This window comes from Mustelus asterias, chromosome 13 (genome assembly GCF_964213995.1).
Source record: "Mustelus asterias chromosome 13, sMusAst1.hap1.1, whole genome shotgun sequence".
Taxonomy (NCBI): Eukaryota; Metazoa; Chordata; class Chondrichthyes; order Carcharhiniformes; family Triakidae; genus Mustelus; species Mustelus asterias.
Genome location: NC_135813.1, coordinates 48,541,459 through 48,559,618, shown reverse-complemented (window position 1 = coordinate 48,559,618; position 18,160 = coordinate 48,541,459). Strand labels below are relative to the sequence as shown.

General features: G+C 49.0%; 1 protein-coding gene across 2 annotated transcripts in view; it reads left to right on the top strand.

Annotated features, from left to right (window-relative positions):
* Positions 1-14,593, top strand: part of LOC144502597 (apical endosomal glycoprotein-like) — a 131,021-nt gene extending 116,428 nt beyond the window's left edge. For both annotated transcript variants that reach the window (XM_078226716.1, XM_078226715.1), the window contains 3 exons: positions 7,043-7,170; positions 13,475-13,592; positions 14,326-14,593. In XM_078226716.1, coding sequence (XP_078082842.1) covers positions 7,043-7,170; positions 13,475-13,592; positions 14,326-14,498 — 419 coding nt within the window. In that variant the 3' untranslated portion in view covers positions 14,499-14,593. The remainder of the gene's footprint in view (positions 1-7,042; positions 7,171-13,474; positions 13,593-14,325) is intronic.
* Positions 14,594-18,160: the final 3,567 nt, after the last annotated feature.

Here is an 18,160-nt window from a genome sequence, read left to right as displayed (position 1 = left end):
TACAGGAAATTAGACTGAAAGACACAGGAATAAATCACTGCTTCACCCGGAGGGAGTGTTTGGGGTCTTGGGCAGTCAGGAGGGTGGCGATCAAAGGGCGGCTGTTGAACTCCTATGCATGCACTGGGAAGGTGCCAGAGGGCAGGGAGAGGGTGTTGGGGGTGACTGAGGAATGGGCCAGGAACTCACGGAGGGAATGGTCTCTTTGGAGTTCTGAAAGAAGAGGGGAGGGAACAGTATGTTTGATGGTGGAATCAAACTAGAGGCATCGGGAATGGCGGGAATGAGAGAGTCATTCAATGCGGAGGCTGGTGGATGGAGGATGAGGAGAAGTGGAACAAGATCAGGACTCTGGGGGGGGAAGAAGGGATGAGAGACGCAAGATTTAGAGAAGCAAGGAGTGATTAGGGATAGTCAGTATGGCTTTGTGAGTGGAAAATCATGTCTCACAAATTTGATTGAGGTTTTTGAAGGGGTAACCAAGAAGGTAGATGAGGGCAGTGCAGTTGATGTTGTCTACATGGACTTTAGCAAGGCCTTTGACAAGGTGCTGCATGGTAGGATGTTGCATAAGGTTAAATCTCACGGGATCCAGGGTGAGGTAGCTAAATGGATACAAAATTGGCTTGATGACAGAACATAAGAACATAAGAAATAGGAGCAGGAGTAGGCCATCTAGCCCCTCGAGCCTGCCCCGCCATTCAATAAGATCATGGCTGATCTGAAGTGGATCAGTTCCACTTACCCGCCTGATCCCTATAACCCCTAATTCCCTTACCGATCAGGAATCTATCTATCCGTGATTTAAACATATTCAACGAGGTAGCCTCCACCACTTCAGTGGGCAGAGAATTCCAGAGATTCACCACCCTCTGAGAGAAGAAGTTCCTCCTCAACTCTGTCCCAAACTGACCCCCCTTTATTTTGAGGCTGTGCCCTCTAGTTCTAGCTTCCTTTCTAAGTGGAAAAATCTCTCCACCTCTACCCTATCCAGCCCCTTCATTATCCTATAGGTCTCAATAAGATCCCCCCTCAGCCTTCTAAATTCCAACAAGTACAAACCCAATCTGTTCAGTCTCTCTTCATAATCAACACCCCTCATCTCTGGTATCAACCTGGTGAACCTTCTCTGCACTCCCTCCAAGGCCAATATATCCTTCCGCAAATAAGGGGACCAATACTGCACACAGTATTCCAGCTGCGGCCTCACCAATGCCCTGTATAGATGCAGCAAGACATCTCTACTTTTATATTCTATCCCCCTTGCAATGTAGGCCAACATCCTATTTGCCTTCTTGATCACCTGTTGCACCTGCAGACTGGGTCTTTGCGTCTCACGCACAAGGACCCCCAGGTCCCTTTGCACAGTAGCATGTTGTAATTTCTTTCCATTTAGATAATAATCCAATTTGCTATTATTTCCTCCAAAGTGAATAACCTCGCATTTGTCAACGTTATACTCCATCTGCCAGATCCCCGCCCACCCACTCAGCCTGTCCAAATCTCTCTGCAGACCTTCTACGTCCTCCACACGATTCACTTTTCCACTTATCTTTGTGTCATCTGCAAACTTTGTTACCCTACACTCAGTCCCCTCCTCCAGATCGTCTATATAAATAGTAAATAGTTGAGGCCCCAGTACCGATCCCTGCGGCACGCCACTAGTTACCATCTGCCAACCAGAAAAGCACCCATTTATTCCGACTCTCTGCTTCCTGTTGGATAGTAAGAAGTCTCACAACAACAGGTTAAAGTCCAACAGGTTTATTTGGTAGCAAATACCATAAGCTTTCGGAGCAATGCTCCTTCGTCAGATGGAGTGGTCTCTGTTCTCAAACAGGGCACCTGTGCCCTGTTTGAGAACAGAGACCACTCCATCTGATGAAGGAGCATTGCTCCGAAAGCTTATGGTATTTGCTACCAAATAAACCTGTTGGACTTTAACCTGGTGTTGTGAGACTTCTTACTGTGCTTACCCCAGTCCAACGCCGGCATCTCCACATCCTGTTGGATAGCCAATCCCCAATCCACGCTAACACCCTACCCCCAATTCCATGTGACCCAATCTTCTTCAGCAACCTTTTGTGAGGCACCTTATCAAACGCCTTTTGGAAATCCAAAAACACCGCATCCACCGGTTCCCCTCCGTCAACCGCACTAGTCACATCTTCATAAAAATCCAACAAGTTCGTCAAGCACGACATTCCCCTCATGAATCCATGCTGCGTCTGCTTAATCGAACCATTCTTATCCAGATGGCCTGCTATTTCTTCTTTAATGATGGATTCCAGCATTTTCCCAACTACAGACGTTAAGCTAACCGGCCTGTAGTTACCCGCCTTTTGTCTATTTCATTTTTTAAACAGCAGCGTAACATTAGCCATTTTCCAATCCGCCGGCACTACCCCAGAATCCAACGAATTTTGATAAATAACCACTAACGCATCCGCTATTACCTCTGACATTTCTTTCAGTACCCTGGGATGCATTCCATCCGGGCCCGGGGACTTGTCCACCTTCAGTCCCGTTAGTCTACCAAGCACTGCCTCCCTGGTAACATTAATTGTATTGAGTACCTCTCCTCCTACCAACCCTCTATCGTTAATATTCGGTAAACTATTTGTGTCTTCCACCGTGAAGACCGACACAAAAAACTTATTTAAAGTTTCAGCCATTTCCTCATTTCCCATTATTAAATCCCCCCTCTCGTCCTCCAAGGGTCCAACATTCACTCTTGCCACTCTATTCCTTTTTATATATTTGTAAAAGCTTTTACTATCATTTTTATATTTAGAGCTAGCCTAGCTTCATAACCTATCTTTCCTTTCTTTATCGCTTTCTTAGTCTCTCTTTGTTGTTTCTTAAAGTTTTCCCAATCTTCCGATTCTCCACTATTTTTGAACACTCTGTACGCATCGGTCTTTAATTTAATACTCTCCTTAATTTCCTTCGTTATCCACGGCTAGTTATCCCTTTTCTTACAGTCCTTCTTTATCACCGGAATATATTGTTGCTGAGTACTGAAAAAGATCTCCTTAAAAATCCTTCACTGTTCCTCAGCTGTCCTACCTACCAGTCTGCTCTCCCAGTCCACCTTAGCCAATTCAGCCCTCAACCTATCGTACTTCCCTCTGTTCAAACAGAGGACACTGGTATGGGACCCTACTTTCTCCTCTTCCATTTGTATCAGAAATTCGACCATATTGTGATCACTTGACCCAAGAGGGTCCTTCACAAGAACATCCTTAATTCTACCTACCTCGTTACACATTACCAGATCTAAGATAACTTGTTCCCTCGTCAGTTCTGTAACATACTGTTCAAGGTAACTATCCCGACAGCATTCTAAGAACTCTTCCTCCATCCCACCCCTTCCAACTTGAGTCACCCAATCAATATGCAGGTTGAAGTCCCCCATGATTATTGCCGTTCCGTTTTTGCACGCATCCATTATTTGCTTGTTTATAGCCCTCCCCACCTCAACATTATTATTTGGGGGCCTATAGACCACGCCTACTAGTGTCTTTCTCCCCCTACTATTCCTTATGTCTACCCATAACGATTCCACGTTTTGTTCCTTAGAGCCTATGTCATCCCTCACTACTACCCTGATATTATCTTTTATTAACAGAGCTACCCCACCACCTTTCCCTTGCTGTCTATTCTTCCTAAATGCCTGATACCCCTGGATATTCATCTCCCAGTCCTGGTCTCCCTGCAGCCACGTTTCTGTAATGGCCACTAGATCATGTCCATTTGTGCTGATTTGCACCATCAACTCATTAACTTTGTTCCGAATGCTTCGTGCATTCAGGCAAAGTGTCTTTATTCCAGCTTTTATCTGGACCCGATTTGATGAAACGCCATCAACCTCTCCCTCACCCTTTACTCCTTTAACTACTTGAATGCTCTCATTCACTTGCACTCGCTCCCTCTCCTCTACCATTGATTTCGTAATTCCTCTTACCTCTGCACCTTCCCCCCCCATAAATTAGTTTAAAGCCCTATCTACAGCCCTAGTGATACAATTCGCTAGGACTCTGGTCCCAGCACGGTTCAAACAGAGACCATCCCATCTATACAGGTCCCATCTGCCCAAATACTGGTGCCAATGCCCCATGAATTCGAACCCATTCCTCCCACACCAATCCTTGAGCCACACATTCGTCTCCTTAATCCTATTAACCCTGCGCCAATTCGCAGATGTGGAGATGCCGGCGTTGGACTGGGGTAAGAAGTAGGAAGTCTCACAACACCAGGTTAAAGTCCAACAGGTGTATTTGATAGCACAAGCTTAGTGCTCCGAAAGCTTGTGTTACCAAATAAACCTGTTGGACTTTAACCTGGTGTTGATGACAGAATAAGAAGTTTAACAACACCAGGTTAAAGTCCAACAGGTTTATTTGGTAGCAAAAGCCACTAGGTTTCGGAACAGGCTGTTCCTTCGTCAGGTGGGTGGGACCCAACTTAGAAACTTAGAAACCCTACAGCACAGAAAGAGGCCATTCGGCCCATCGAGTCTGCACTGACCACAATCCCACCCAGGCCCTACCCCCATATCCCCCCACTAATCCCTCTAACCAACGCATCCCGGGACACTAAGGGCAATTTTAGCATGGCCAATCAACCTAACCCGCACATCTTTGGACTGTGGGAGGAAACCGGAGCACCCGGAGGAAACTCACGCAGACACGAGGAGAATGTGCAAACTCCACACAGACAGTGACCCAAGCCGGGAATCGAACCCAGGTCCCTGGAGCTGTGAAGCAGCAGTGCTAACCGCTGTGCTACCGTGCCGCCCTAACCAGTGTGCTACCGTGCCGCCCTGACGAAGGAACAGCCTGTTCCAAAAGCTAGTGGTTTTTGCTACCAAATAAACCTGTTGGACTTTAACCTGGTGTTGTTAGACTTCTTACTGTGTTTACCCCAGTCCAACGCCAGCATCTCCACATGTTGATGACAGAAGCCGGAGGGTGGTTGTAGAGGGTTGTTTTTCAAACTGGAGGCCTGTGACCAGCAGTGTGCCTCAGGGATTGGTGCTGGGTCCGCTGTTATTTATCATTTATATGAATGATTTAGATGAGAACATAGGAGGCATGGTTAGTAAGTTTGCAGATGACACCAAGATTGGTGGCACAGTGGACAGTGAAGAAGGTTATCTCCGATTGGATCTTGACCAGTTGGGTCAGTGTACTGACGAATGGTAGGTGGAGTTTAATTTAGATAAATGCGAGGTAATGCATTTTGGCAGATTGAACCAGAGCAGGACTTACTCAGTTAATGGTCGGGCGTTGGGGAGAGTTACAGAACAAAGAGATCGAGGGGTACAGGTTCTTAGCTCCTTGAAAGTGGAGTCACAGGCGGACAGAGTGGTGAAGACGGCATTCAGCATGCTTGGTTTCATTGGCAAGAACATTGAATACAGGAGTTGGGACGTCTTGTTGAAGTTGCACAAGATATTGGTACGGCTGCACTTGGAATACTGTGTACAGTTCTGGTCACCCTATTATAGAAAGGATATCATTAAACGAGAAAAAGTGCAGAAGAGATTTACTAGGATGCTCCTGGGACTTGATGGATTGAGTTATAAGGAGAGACTGGATAGACCGAGACTTTTTTCTCTGAAGCGTAGAAGGCTGAGGGGTGACCTTATAGAGGTCTATAAAATAATGAGGGGCATAGATCAACCAGATAGTCAATATCTTTTCCCAGAGATAGGGGAGTCTAAAACTAGAGGGCATAAGTTTAAGGTGAGAGGGGAGAGATACAAAAGTGTCCAGAGGAGCAATTTTTTCACACAGAGGGTGGTGAGTGTCTGGAACAAGCTGCCAGAGGTAGTAGTAGAGGCGGGTACAATTTTGTCTTTTAAAAAGCATTTAGATGTGACGTGGGTAAGATGAGTACAGAGGGATATGGGCCAAATGCGGGCAATTGGGATTAGTTTAGGGGTTTAACAAAAGGGTGGCATGGACAAGTTAGGCCAAAGGGCCTGTTTCCATGCTGTAAACCTCTATGACTCTGTGAGAGGAAGAATGGATCAGACAGACCGAAAGGAGGGGGCTGGCCAGAATCCTCAGTTCAGGAACAGGAGGATCTAGCAGAAGTGCTGGGATAGAATGTTGAGACATCAGAACAGAAACGGTGGTGAATGGAATAAAGTCCATTCAGCAAACAAACTGTGAGCAGGTGTGGTCAAAGTGCAGTGAGAGTCAGTGCATGTGGAACTGTCCCCCAGTGAGAGTCAGTGTGTGTGGAACTGTACCCCAGTGAGAGTCAGTGTGTGTGGAACTGTCCCCCAGTGAGAGTCAGTGTGTGTGGAACTGTCCCCCAGTGAGAGTCAGTGTGTGTGGAACTGTCCCCCAGTGAGAGTCAGTGTGTGTGGAACAGTCCCCCAGTGAGAGTCAGTGCGTGTGGAACTGTACCCCAGTGAGAATCAGTGTGTGTGGAACTGTCCCCCAGTGAGAGTCACTGTGTGTGGAACTGTACCCCAGTGAGAGTCAGTGCGTGTGGAACTGTACCCCAGTGAGAGTCAGTGTGTGTGGAACTGTACCCCATGAGAGTCGGTGCGTGTGGAACTGTACCCCAGTGAGAGTCAGTGTGTGTGGAACTGTACCCCATGAGAGTCAGTGCGTGTGGAACTGTACCCCATGAGAATCAGTGTGTGTGGAACTGTACCCCATGAGAGTCAGTGCGTGTGGAACTGTACCCCAGTGAGAGTCAGTGTGTGGGGAACTGTACCCCATGAGAGTCAGTGTGTGTGGAACTGTCTCCCAGTGAGAGTCAGTGTGTGTGGAACTGTCTCCCAGTGAGAGTCAGTGTGTGTGGAACTGTCTCCCAGTGAGAGTCAGTGCGTGTGGAACTGTACCCCAGTGAGAGTCCGTGTGTGGGGAACTGTACCCCATGAGAGTCAGTGTGTGTGGAACTGTCTCCCAGTGAGAGTCAGTGTGTGTGGAAGATCAGAAGTCCGATCTGGGCTGTAGGCTTGGATAGATGCTGACAGTGATTGCTGCTTCCTGAGTTTGTGCGTGTGTTTATTCTGCAGTGCATGGAGTCCTGAAGGCTTTTCGATATCAGACTAACCAGGAGATTGTGATCTGGGAAGCCAAAGGTTCGCAAAGTACCGAATGGCAATCTGTGAATATCACTGTGGAAAGTTCTGTTCGCTTCCAGGTGGGTCACACTTTCCGGGGATTTTATCCGAACATCCAGCACTGGGAAACCTGTTTAATTAGCTGCTTTCAAAGCCTGAGATTGTGCCTGGAAGCAGGCTTACACAGACACCAGTGTGAAACACAAATAATACCAGACAAAAGAGTAAAAAAACAAAGCCTCTCATATTGACAGAATAGCCTCACCATTCCCATGGCGACCAATCCCACCAACAGCTGCTTTCCAACAACAGGAACGGCACTTCGAACATTGTGTCACCGTGTGTGCAACTGTACTCCAATAACCCTTCATACGCTGCAGCACTCCCTCAGTACTGACCCTCTGACAATGCAGGACTCTCTCAGACTTACCCTCTGACAGTGCAGCACTCCCCCAGCACTGACGCTCTGACAGTGCGGCACTCCCTCAGCACTGACACTCTGACAGTGCAGCACTCTCTCAGTACTGACCCTCTGACAGTGCAGCACTCCCTCAGCACTGACGCTCTGACAGTGCGGCACTCCCTCAGCACTGACACTCTGACAGTGCAGCACTCTCTCAGTACTGACCCTCTGACAGTGCGGCACTCCCTCAGTACTGACCCTCTGACAGTGCAGCACTCTCTCAGTACTGACCCTCTGACAGTGCAGCATTCCCTCAGTACTGACCCTCGGACAGTGCGGCCCTCCCTCAGTACTGATCCTCTGACAGTGCAGCACTCCCTCAGTACTGACCCTCTGACACTGCAGCACTCCCTCAGTACTGACCCTCTGACAGTGCAGCACTCCCTCAGTACTGACCCTCGGACAGTGCAGCACTCCCTCAGTACTGACCCTCTGACAGTACAGCACTCCCTCATCACTGACCCTCTGACAGTGCAGCACTCCCTCAGTACTGATCCTCGGACAGTGCGGCACTCCTTTATTACTGACCCTCTGATAGTGCGGCACTCCCTCAGTACTGACCCTCTGAAAGTGCGGCACTCCCTCACTACTGACCCTCTGACAGTGCGGCACTCCCTCAGTACTGACGCTCTGACAGTGCAGCATCCCTCAGTACTGACCCTCTGACAGTGCAGCACTCCCTCAGTACTGACCCTCTGACAGTGCGGCACTCCCTCAGCACTGACCCTCTGACAGTGCGGCCCTCCCTCAGTATTGACCCTGTGACAGTGCAGCACTCCCTCAGTACTGACGCTCTGACAGTGCAGCATCCCTCAGTATTGACCCTGTGACAGTGCGGCACTCCCTCAGTACTGACGCTCTGACAGTGCAGCATCCCTCAGTATTGACCCTGTGACAGTGCGGCACTCCCTCAAAGAACAAACAAAGAACAATACAGCACAGGAACAGGCCCTTCGGTCCTCCAAGCCCGCCCCGCTCCGCGGTCCAGGATTGAATCCTGAATCCAGGATCCCCGCCCAATTTTCCAGCCTATCTACATCCTAATATCCTATCCACCGAGCTGTCCCTCACAGCTACGATGCTTTGTTCATCACAACCTATTAACTCACCCCCACCCCCCCATTCCAGACCATGTGATCTCCAGGGAGAGGCGAAAACCCAGAGTGAAAACCCCAGGGCCAATATGGGGAAAACAAAATCTGGGAAATTCCTCTCCGACCCCCTGAGGCGATCGAAACGAGTCCAGGAGATCACACTGGCCCTGATCAGAAAATGCTTCCCAACCCTATTCATTTCCACTTCTGCTCTACGAACACCATCTGAATTCCCTGCCCCCGAGACAGGTTCCCAACTATCCGCAGTCTCGCTCTGTACTGGCACCAGCAAGATGATCATAGAATGAAGCCTGCTACGCTCCTTGCATTGAAGTATAAGCACTCCAGACCTCCAGGCCCAGTGAGGTCGTCCTCCCCCAGAGTGCTCTTCTTCTTTGCCAGCCTTGTCCCAGCCCCAAGCTCGTCCCCAGCCTCCACACCTGTAGACCTAATATTTTGATCCCCACCCCCCTGCCATACTAGTTTAAACCCCCCCGAACTGCACGAGCAAAACTCCCAGCCAGGATATTCGTGCCCTTCCAACTTAGTTGTGACCCCTCCCTCTTGTACAGGTGCCAACCTCTCCTGAAAACTTCCCATTGATCTATGAAAATGAAGCCCTCCCTCCTGGACCAGTCCTTTAGCCAGGCATTCATTTGTACCAACTCCCTATTCTTAGCCTCACTGGCACGAGGCATTGGGAGCAGCCCAGAGATGGCCACCCTAGTGACCCTACTTTTTAACCTATTTCCCAACTCCCTGAATTGCTCTCTTAGGATCCCCCTACTCTTCCTATCTACATTAGGCTGAAAGGGCGAGGCAAGGCTAGTTATTTTTTATCCAACCCTATAAAGGATAAGGGCAGGTATGAGTGATCGGCCAGTTCAGTGCTTCCGATGTGGGATGTGGGAGTTCCTGCAAACACCTAGCTTCCCAGAGGTTCACATATGTGCCAGGTGCGTGGAACTGCAGCTCTTGAGGGACCGCGTCAGGGAACTGGAGCTGCAGATCGCTGACCTTAGTCTAGTCAGGGAGAATGAGAGAATAATTGACATGAGTTATAGGCAACTAGTTACACCGGGGCATCGGGAGGAAGACACGTGGGTCACAGTTAGGAGGAGTAAAGGGCAGAAGGGTAAAGTACCAGGGAGTACTCCAGTGGCTGTCCACCAATGTGTATAATGACATCCGTTTCTTTATCTTCCCCTTTTAATATGCCTCCTATCCTCTCGGAGACATCCGTGACCCCAGCACCAGGTAGGCAGACTACCATCCTGGAGTCCCGTTCGCACCCACAGAATCGCCTGTCTGTGCCTCTAACTGATGCATCCCCCACCACTATCGCTCTCCTAACCCCTCTCTTCCCTTTCCGGGCCACAGAGCCTGACTGTGTGCCAGTGACCTGGTCACTGTGTCTTACCCCTGGAGAGGCACACTCCTCCACACTATCTAAAACAATATACCTGTTTTGGAGTGGGACAACCAGAGGTGACCCCTCTTCTAACTGTTCACTCCCTTCCCCTCTCACACCTGTCACCAAGCCCTTCCTATTTTGAGAGACCGCCACTGGAGTACTCCCTGGTACTTTACCCTTCTGCCCTTTACTCCTCCTAACTGTGACCCACGTGTCTTCCTCCCGATGCCCCGGTGTAACTAGTTGCCTATAACTCCTGTCAATTTTTCTCCCATTTTCCCTGACGAGACTAAGGTCAGCGATCTGCAGCTCCAGTTCCCTGACACGGTCCCTCAAGAGCTGCAGTTCCACGCACCTGGCACATATGTGAACCTCTGGGAAGCTAGGTGTTTGCAGGAACTCCCACATCCCACATCGGAAGCACTGAACTGGCCGATCACTCATACCTGCCCTTATCCTTTATAGGGTTGGATAAAAAATAACTAGCCTTGCCTCGCCCTTTCAGCCTAAGCCCTGTGAGCCAAAGCCCTTATAGTTCACACACTGCTACCCACTCACTCAAGCCCTGTGAGCCAAAGCCCTTATAGTTCACACTCTGCTTCCCACTCACTCCACTGCCCGCTCCCGACGCCGCCCGCTGTATAGTGCAGCCGGCTTTTTATGCTCCCGGCGAACGCCCCAGGTAACTGCTTTTTATACTAAAACTCAACCTCCCAGAATCCCCTTCAGCTGACCTCACTTCCTCAATTCAAAACCCTGAAAAAAGCCCGCGAAATATACTAGGAATACCCCTAAATGAATAAATGAATAATTAAATCACATCTTTGCTAACTCTCAGCACTCCTGCTAAGACTCTCTCCCCCAGTCTCACTACAGTCAAACAAAGAGGTCGAACCCCCAGGTAACTGCCTTTTATACTAAGACTCAACCTCCCAGAATCCCCTGTACTGACTCAGTACTGACCCTCTGACAGTGCTGCACTCCCTCAGTACTGACGCTCTGACAGTGCGGCACTCCCTCAGTACTGACGCTCTGACAGTGCAGCACTCGCTCAGTACTGACCCTCTGATAGTGCGGCACTCTCTCAGCACTGACCCTCTGATAGTGCAGCACTCCCTCAGTAATACACTCTGACAATGAAGCACTCACTCAGTACTGACCGGCTGACAGTGCGGCACTCCCTCAGTACTGACCCTCTGACAGTGCAGCACTCCCTCAGCACTGACACGCTGACAGTGCAGCACTCCCTCAGTACTGACATTCTGACAGTGCGGCACTCCCTCAGTACAGACCCTCTGACAGCGCAGCACTCCCTCATCACTGACACTCTGACAGTGCAGCACTCCCTCAGCACTGAGCCTCTGATAGTGCGGCACTCCCTCACTACTGACCCTCTGACAGTGCGGCACTCCCTCAATACTGACGCTCTGACAGTGCAGCACTCCCTCAGTACAGACCCTCTGACAGTGCAGCACTCCCTCAGTACTGACGCTCTGACAGTGCGGCACTCCCTCAGTACTGACGCTCTGACAGTGCAGCACTCCCTCAGTACTGACCCTCTGACAGTGCAGCACTCCCTCAGTACTGACCCTCTGACAGTGCTGCACTCCCTCAGTACTGACGCTCTGACAGTGCGGCACTCCCTCAGTACTGATGATCTGACAGTGCAGCACTCCCTCAGTACTGACCCTCTGACAGTGCAGCACTCCCTCAGTACTGACCCTCGGACAGTGCGGCCCTCCCTCAGTACTGATCCTCTGACAGTGCAGCACTCCCTCAGTACTGATCCTCTGACAGTGCAGCACTCCCTCTGTACTGACTCTCTGACAGTGCGGCCCTCCCTCAGTACTGATCCTCTGACAGTGCAGCTCTTCCTCAGTACTGACGCTCTGACAGTGCGGCACTCCCTCAGTACTGACCCTCTGACAGTGCGGCACTCCCTCAGTACTGACGCTCTGACAGTTCGGCACTCCCTCAGTACTGACGCTCTGACAGTGCAGCACTCCCTCAGTACTGACCCACTGACACTGCAGCACTCCCTCAGTACTGACCCTCTGACAGTGCAGCACTCCCTCAGTACTGACCCTCTGATAGTGCAGCACTCCCTCCGTACTGACCCTCTGACAGTGCAGCACTCCCTCAGTACTGACCCTCTGACAGTGCAGCACTCCCTCAGTACTGACCCTCTGACAATGCAGCACTCCCTCAGCACTGAGCCTCTGATAGTGCGGCACTCCCTCAGCACTGACACTCTGACAGTGCCGCACTCCCTCAGTACTGACCCTCTGACAGTGCAGCACTCCCTCAGTAATGACCCTCGGACAGTGCGGCCCTCCCTCAGTACTGATGCTCTGACAGTGCAGCACTCCCTCAGTACTGACCCTCTGACAGTGCAGCACTCCCTCAGTACTGACCCTCTGACAGTGCAGCACTCCCTCCGTACTGACCCTCTGACAGTGCAGCACTCCCTCAGCACTGACCCTCTGACAGTGCAGCATTCCCTCAGTACTGACCCTCGGACAGTGCGGCACTCCCTCAGTACTGATCCTCTGACAGTGCAGCACTCCCTCAGTACTGATCCTCTGACAGTGCAGCAGTCCCTCAGTACTGACCCTCTGACAGTGCAGCACTCCCTCAGTACTGACTCTCTGACAGTGCAGCACTCCCTCAGTACTGATCCTCTGACAGTGCGGCACTCCTTTAGTACTGACCCTCTGACAGTGCAGCACTCCCTCAGTACTGACCCTCTGACAGTGCGGCACTCCCTCAGTACTGACCCTCTGACAGTGCTGCACTCCCTCTGTACTGACCCTCTGACAGTGCGGCACTCCCTCAGTACTGACGCTCTGACAGTGCAGCACTCCCTTAGTACTGACCCTCTGACAGTGCAGCACTCCCTCAGTATTGACCCTCTGACAGTGCGGCACTCCCTCAGTACTGACGCTCTGACAGTGCGGCACTCCCTCAGTACTGACCCTCTGACAGTGCGGCACTCCCTCAGTACTGACGCTCTGACAGTGCAGCACTCCCTCAGTACTGACTCTCTGACAGTGCAGCACTCCCTCAGTACTGACCCTCTGACAGTGCAGCACTCCGTCAGTACTGACCCTCTGACAGTGCGGCACTCCCTCAATACTGATCCTCTGACTGTGCGGCACTCCCTCAGCACTGACGCTCTGACAGTGTGATGCTTCCTCAGTACATTGTCGTTTGGGTGGGATTTCTGGGGTGTTAATTGACTCCTTACCTAGTGACTGCGATATGAGTGGCAGCCTTGAGGCACCGAGAGGTGGGTGAGATTTGCCTCATGGTGACGATAATGCCTTTGAATGTCCTCTTCAATGGGTTGTGGGCCTGGTCTTACTGAGACTGCTTCTGTGCCTTGTTGCTGATAGATTGTTTTCTAACTGTAGGTGGGTTTTACAGCTGTGAAAGCAAACAGTGCGGAGGTTGGTTACGTTGCCATTGACGATGTTGTTTATTCTCCTGGAGTGAATTGTCATGGAGTTGTAACGGATGTTGCACGTTCAGGTGAGACAGTTCAAATATCACAAGAACAGCTCCTGCTTGGACATTCCATTGTATGTTAGCAGTCACCTCACTGCAATAGAGAGCAGGAACATCACAGCTTGGCCAACTCCCACCTCAGAGCAAGAAAGACCAACAGCTCATCAACCGACAGTGTAGATATGGGTTAGATGTAGATTAAAGCTCCCTCTACACTATCCCCATCAAACACTCTGAGGACAGGTACAGTGCGGGGTTAGATACAGAGTAAAGTCCCTCTAAAGTGTCACAATCAAACACTTCCAGGACACGTACAGCACGGGGTTAGATACAGAGTAAAGCTCCCTCTACACTGTCCCCATCAAACACTCCCAGGACAGGTACAGCACGGGGTTAGATACAGAGTAAAGCTCCCTCTACACTGTCCCCCATCAAACACTCCCAGGACAGGTACAGCACGGGGGTTAGATACAGAGTAAAGCTCCCTCTGCACTATCCCCATCAAACACTCCGAGGACAGGTGCAGTGCGGGGTTAGATACAGAGTAAAGTCCCTCTAAAGTGTCACAATCAAACACTCCAAAAACAGGTACAGCATAGGGTTAGACACAGAGTAATGCTCCCTCCACACTGTCCCCATCAAGCAGTCCCAGGACAGGTACAGCATGGGGTTCGATATAGAGTAAAGCTCCCTCTACACTGGATTGATGGAGTATGGTACATGGTGCTGGTACTTAATTTGATATACTTGATTACAGGTTCCAGTCACACTGCTGGGATTGCTGCTGGTGTGATGATTGTCCTGGCTATGATGGGATTTTTAATTGTGGGAATTATTTACTGGCTGAGGAAGAGGAGGATCCCAGGAAGCAGCAGTGGACCGAACAGACAGTTTGGTTTCGATAACTTGTTCTACCGAAACCATAGCTAGGTAATGGTGTAAACTGTTTGACTGTATCACACAATGGCAGGAAGAGATAGAGCAATTGTACTCTGAACTTAATTACGAATAAAAATTTATGAATGAAAAATAATTCTATCTGAGTGGTATTTCTCGAGGTGCTGAGGGGTTTGATCGAGTGAATAAGGAGCCATGCTTCCAATGGCAGGAGAGTCAGAGATTGAAGGTGATTGGCAAAAAGACCCAAAGAGGTCAAATCTTTCACATCTGGACAAATCTGGCACATCTGGAAAGTGCTGCCAGAAAAGCGGGTGAAAACAGATTAATTAATTCTTGTAATAAATAAATAGATTGGGGGGCTTGTGGGAAATAACCTCAGGACAGGAGATGGCCATTCAGCCCCTTAATCTCCTGTTCTACCATTCAATGATATCATGTTTTGTCTGTATCTCAATGTCAATCACCTACTTTGTCTCCATCCCCTTTTATACGTTGGTTAAACATCCATCAATCCAAGATTTAAAATGATGAATCCACTGCTTTCTCTTTTGCAGGAGGATCTTTTTCTTATCTTCTCTCTGTCTCTGATTTGAACTTCATGCTCACTCTCATGAGGCTACCTCATAGCTTCTTTCTATCAGAATTCCTACAGTGCAGAACAAGACGATTCAGCCCAGTGAGTGTGTACCGACTCTCCAGCAGAGAATCTTACCAAGCCCCCCGCCCACTCTGTGTCGCCTCTATATACCCCGAACCATGATCTTACTGGATAACAGAGCGAGCTCAAAGAGCAAAATGTCCAACCCCTATTTCCCATTTTCTCATGAATAAAGTTGAGTTTATAGAATATCTCCTCATAATTTGGGTATCACTCTGTGAATCTGTTCTGTTCTCCTTTCAAATCCAATCTTCCTAAGGTGAGGTGTCTACAACAGTGCTCTAGAACCAGGCATGATGGCACAGTGATTAGCACTGCTGCCACGCAGCACCAGGGACCTGGCTTCAATTCTGGCCTTTTGGAATTGACAAACAAGCTGCAGTTGACGTTACCTGAAGGAGCGAGGAATGCAGAAATAATTGCAGTGACAGCTCAGCATTTAAACTTGCCAGAAATATAATCTGCATTGGAATTGGCTAGAATTCAATTACAAATGAAACAACTTGAATCAGAGACAATGGCCAGGGAAAAGAAGGAGAGAGAGAAGAAAGGAAAAGGGAGAGAGTTTTGAACTTTGGAAACTCGACTGAAAAGGAAACGTCAACTTAAACTGACAGAGGCAAAGGTAAAAGCTGGGAGCAGAGATGAGGACAGTGAGGAAGAATCAACCCATCATATTCAATGGCCTGGTGAGGATCAGTTTAAATATATCCAAGCATTGCCGAGGTTTGACGAGGAGAATGTAGAAGCCTTTTTCACTTCATTTGAGAAAGCAGCGAAACAAGTAGAATGACCACAGTCCATGTGGGTATTACTGATCAAATAAAGTTGGTAGGTAGAGATAGTGAGGTGTTTGCATCAGAGGAAGTATCTGGAGATTATGATGAGGTGAAAAAAGCCATTGTAAATGAATATGAATTAGTGCCAGAAGCCTACAGCCAATGGCTTAGACATCTTAGGAAAGAAACTGGTCAAACATACATAGAATTTGAAAGGATCAAACAAAGTAATTTTGATAGGTGGATAAGGACTTTGAAAATCGACCAGACGTATGAAGCTCTTAAAGAAACTATTATTTTGGAGGAGTTTAAAAATTCATTTCCTGAAGCAGTGAGAACTCGAGTAGAAGAGCAGAGGGTTAAAACTGCAAGGTTAGCAACAGAGATGGCAGATTATTATGAATTAGTTCATAGCTAAAAGTTTGTTTTCTGGCATCAGTTTCAGTCTGCAAGGGATAGAAACCAGGGGAAATGAGAAATCCTCAGGAGGTAAAAGTAAAGGGGATCTCGTGGGAGATAATAAAGACGGTGTACCTCAGGTTAAAAAGGAAACAAATGAGGGTGGAAGAGAAACAAAAGGACCTCAGATGATTTCACTGTAATAAAGTAGGAAAGGCAAAATTGCAGCGTTACTAGGTTAAGAAAAGCACTGGGAAGACAGACATGGCAAAACAGGATAAACCAGTGGAGTATGGTGAACCATAGATGGTTACCACTATGGGTACTTGTACATATGTTACTCTTGTTACTGTTGGGGTTAGGGTTTGGGTGTTCCACCTGTTATCATTGTTTATGTGGTACACTTCGTTCGGCTCTGCCTTCTTACAGGAGTATAAAGGTCACTGCTACTTCCTAGTAGCCCTTAGTCTGGGATAGTATTGTTAAGTAGAGTGCTCCAATCTTGTTGTGAATAAAAGCCTTTATTCCCGGGTACGTCCTAGCCTCCCGTGTGAATCAATCGCGCATCATGGAGTTTGTAAAAGTGGTAAAGGAGACCCAATTAAAGCTAAAAAGGTGCAAAAGAAAGTACAACCTAGTCAGGGGCTGATTGATAAGAAAGTGCTAGATCTTTTTAAAGAATTTACTTGTGTGGGTAAAGTTTACTCGTGTACCAGGAGGGATCGGTAAAGAAGGTAAGACTTTAAGAGATATAGGAACAAGTCAATCTTTGATGGTAAGAGATATATTCAAGAGGCAGCTGGATATAGCACTTGGGGCGAATGGAGAAAAAGCAGAATTATTGAGTTGGATGATCAGCCATGATCATAATGAATGGTGGAATAGGCTTGAAGGGCCAAATGGCCTCTTCCTGCTCCTATCTTCTATGTTTCTATGAGGAGTTATGTAGTTTGGAAGGAGTATTGCCAAAAAAGTGGTAATATGTGGAATTCAGGGTGAAAAGAGTAGAGTTCCATTGTATAAGGTGAGGTTGGAGAACCCAGTGAAAAGTGAAGTGGTGGTAAGAATAATAGAGAATTACCTTTTACAGGGGTACAGTTTATCCTGGGTAACGATATAGGGGATGATTCTCCCCAAAAAATTCTAAGTGCTGAATTCACAAGAAAATTGGTGTAATTCACGATTGTTTTTTCAGTGGGAGTTCAGATTCGAATCTCCCCACTCTGTGCAATGCAGAGGTCACAGTCGTGGATATCATTAAAACCTCTGGGCCAGGGCCTATTCATTCCGAAGTCTGACAATTCCGGAACTCTGCGCATGGCCCTAAACTGTCAGCCTGAAGTTTGCTGCCCAGTTCAATCACTGGCCAGCCCAAGACCCCTGCAGTGTTGCCCCCACTCCCCCATGGCCCGATCGCAGCCCCCACAAGCATTTTGGGCCAATCCCAACCTCCCCCCAGGCCTAGAGCAACCCCATCGATCGCCCTAGCACCATGCCCAATTGGCCTGCCCCCAGTTGGCCCCATCCCCTAGGCCCCTCCCCATTGGCACTGCAATCAGACCATGGGGGTGGGGAGCAGCACTGCGGAGGTCAGGGCTCGCCAGCGATCGAGCTCACCAGCAAACTGCAGGCTGACAGTTCGGGGCCAATGCGCAGAGTTCCGGAACTGTCAAACTCTGGCGTGAATAGGCCCCACACCCTGAGCTTTTAATGATATTCACGATTGTGACCTGGGCATGGGCACTTTGCCCCTTGGCCAGTGCCGGGGGCACAGACTGGCACTGCCAGGATGCCTATGCCCAGGAGACACTACCCCCTGCTGCCCCGACCCCCTGGGGGGCCCTGATTGCGCCCTT